The sequence below is a fragment of the Odontomachus brunneus genome, unplaced genomic scaffold (genome assembly GCF_010583005.1).
Source record: "Odontomachus brunneus isolate Ranch 3 - 2012 unplaced genomic scaffold, Obru_v1 Obru_scaffold_238, whole genome shotgun sequence".
NCBI lineage: Eukaryota > Metazoa > Arthropoda > Insecta > Hymenoptera > Formicidae > Odontomachus > Odontomachus brunneus.
Genome location: NW_022639688.1, coordinates 133,879 through 135,545, shown reverse-complemented (window position 1 = coordinate 135,545; position 1,667 = coordinate 133,879). Strand labels below are relative to the sequence as shown.

At 41.3% G+C, this 1,667-nt stretch overlaps 1 protein-coding gene across 1 annotated transcript in view; it reads right to left on the bottom strand.

Moving 5' to 3' along the window:
- LOC116852597 (protein PFC0760c-like) overlaps positions 1 to 615 on the bottom strand; it is a 9,844-nt gene extending 9,229 nt beyond the window's left edge. Inside the window, exons 1-2 of the mRNA XM_032833109.1 lie at positions 562 to 615; positions 154 to 476 (exon numbers count right to left, since the gene is read on the bottom strand). Of these exons, the coding sequence (XP_032689000.1) occupies positions 154 to 476; positions 562 to 614 (376 nt within the window). The 5' untranslated portion in view covers position 615. The remainder of the gene's footprint in view (positions 1 to 153; positions 477 to 561) is intronic.
- Positions 616 to 1,667: the final 1,052 nt, after the last annotated feature.

Sequence of the window (1,667 nt, the reverse complement as noted above, 5' to 3'; positions counted from 1 at the left end):
TGATGTTATTCTGTTGTAAAATCTTTACAAACTTTTTAAACTTTGTGTCAACAAGATGTGTATTCTCACAAAGCCATCCATACATATGGTCAATACATTGTTCATAAACAAATAACCTATCCAATGTTTTTCGTTTAACATATAAAATATTGCCGAATAGGGTGAGTTTCTGAACTTTAGCATTCTGTATTTTATCACTTTTGATTGACAAGTCGCGAATCCAAAACGGCGAAGTTTCAGCCTGTTGCAGGAGTCGATCGAAGTCTGTGCGTTTGTGCATAATCTCCTTCCAGATTTGATGTGGTAATATCATGTGATTGCCGCGATTGTCACCAAGAATAATTTCCACGCAAGACACAGGTCCTACACTGATTCCAATTTCTAGATATTTATAGAATGTGGATGTTAGGTCATATCTCCTTCCCAAGATACGAGTTATATGGTGAGACCGTAAAGATGGATTGGAGGAAGAAGCGCTATAAAAGAATAAAAATTATATGTATAATGTACAAAAAAACAGTTAATTGAAGGAAAGAAAAAATGATGAAAGGCAAAACCTACCTTGCATTAGCAGTCTCTGCATGGTCCTTTTGGATAGGAATGTAATAATTCATTCGTTTGACGTTTCGTTTGACGTTAGACGTTTGACTGCAGCACCGTTAGTATACATCTTCTTAACAGTCTAACTTGTCTGTTCGATCCTTGTGTCACAGAACAAATGATGCAATGGTCATGTAAGAGCCGTTTTTCTAATATAGACAATCCCCCACTATCGCATACCTTTGTTCTTACAATGATGCAAAATACGCGACATTGCAGTTTCCCCCTCTTATTCTTCATCTATGACGCAGAACGAGAAGCTGAGATAACAATATGTAACAAAAACGCTATATGTGACAACGTCTGCGAATCTTTGAAAAAATAGCTCTACCCGAGGCTAGATTAGACATTTCTCCTCGAGACCTTTACGCGGCAACTCGTGCGAAGTGAATGATCTCGGCGAATGTTGGAACGTAGGTGAATATGGAATTAGTCATCGACGTGCAGGCTTTTCGGGATAACGATGATAACTTTACGGCTAAAGAAGTCGCCGTTGTCGCAGTTCACGCAGCATATATAGGGCACTGGATTTTACGACCGCAATATCCGTTTGGCACATTGAAGGAGAAGACAAGACGGCAAAATTACTGGCTCACAAGAAATTATCATGGGATCGAGTGGTGGGACGGAGAAACCGATTCGGAATATTTGTTCCAGCACTTGCGCGAAATATCCAGAAACGCCCGACGTATTTACACCAGAGGCAAAGAGAAAACGGATTATTTGCGTAATTTACTAGGGATAATCTCGAGGAAATCTCTCCCTCCTTCAAATGTTTGCCATCGAGCGAGCGCGATATAAGGTGCATATATCACGGCTATCATGTGACAATGTGGGGCTCTGATTTTCATTGCGCGTTAAACAACGCCGCTAAATTAAAAGAGTGGTTCAACGCGCTAGAGCGGTACGAGGAGAAAAACGGAGAGCTGAAGAAGTGGGAGCAAGTTATGAAGAAGAAGAAGGAGGAGGAGGGGGTGGACAGGCTCAGCAGCATCAGTGAAGTGAGCGAGGAGTCGTCCGACCATAGTGCGGATTTTTGCTATAATTTCTGCCCGCCCTAAACAACA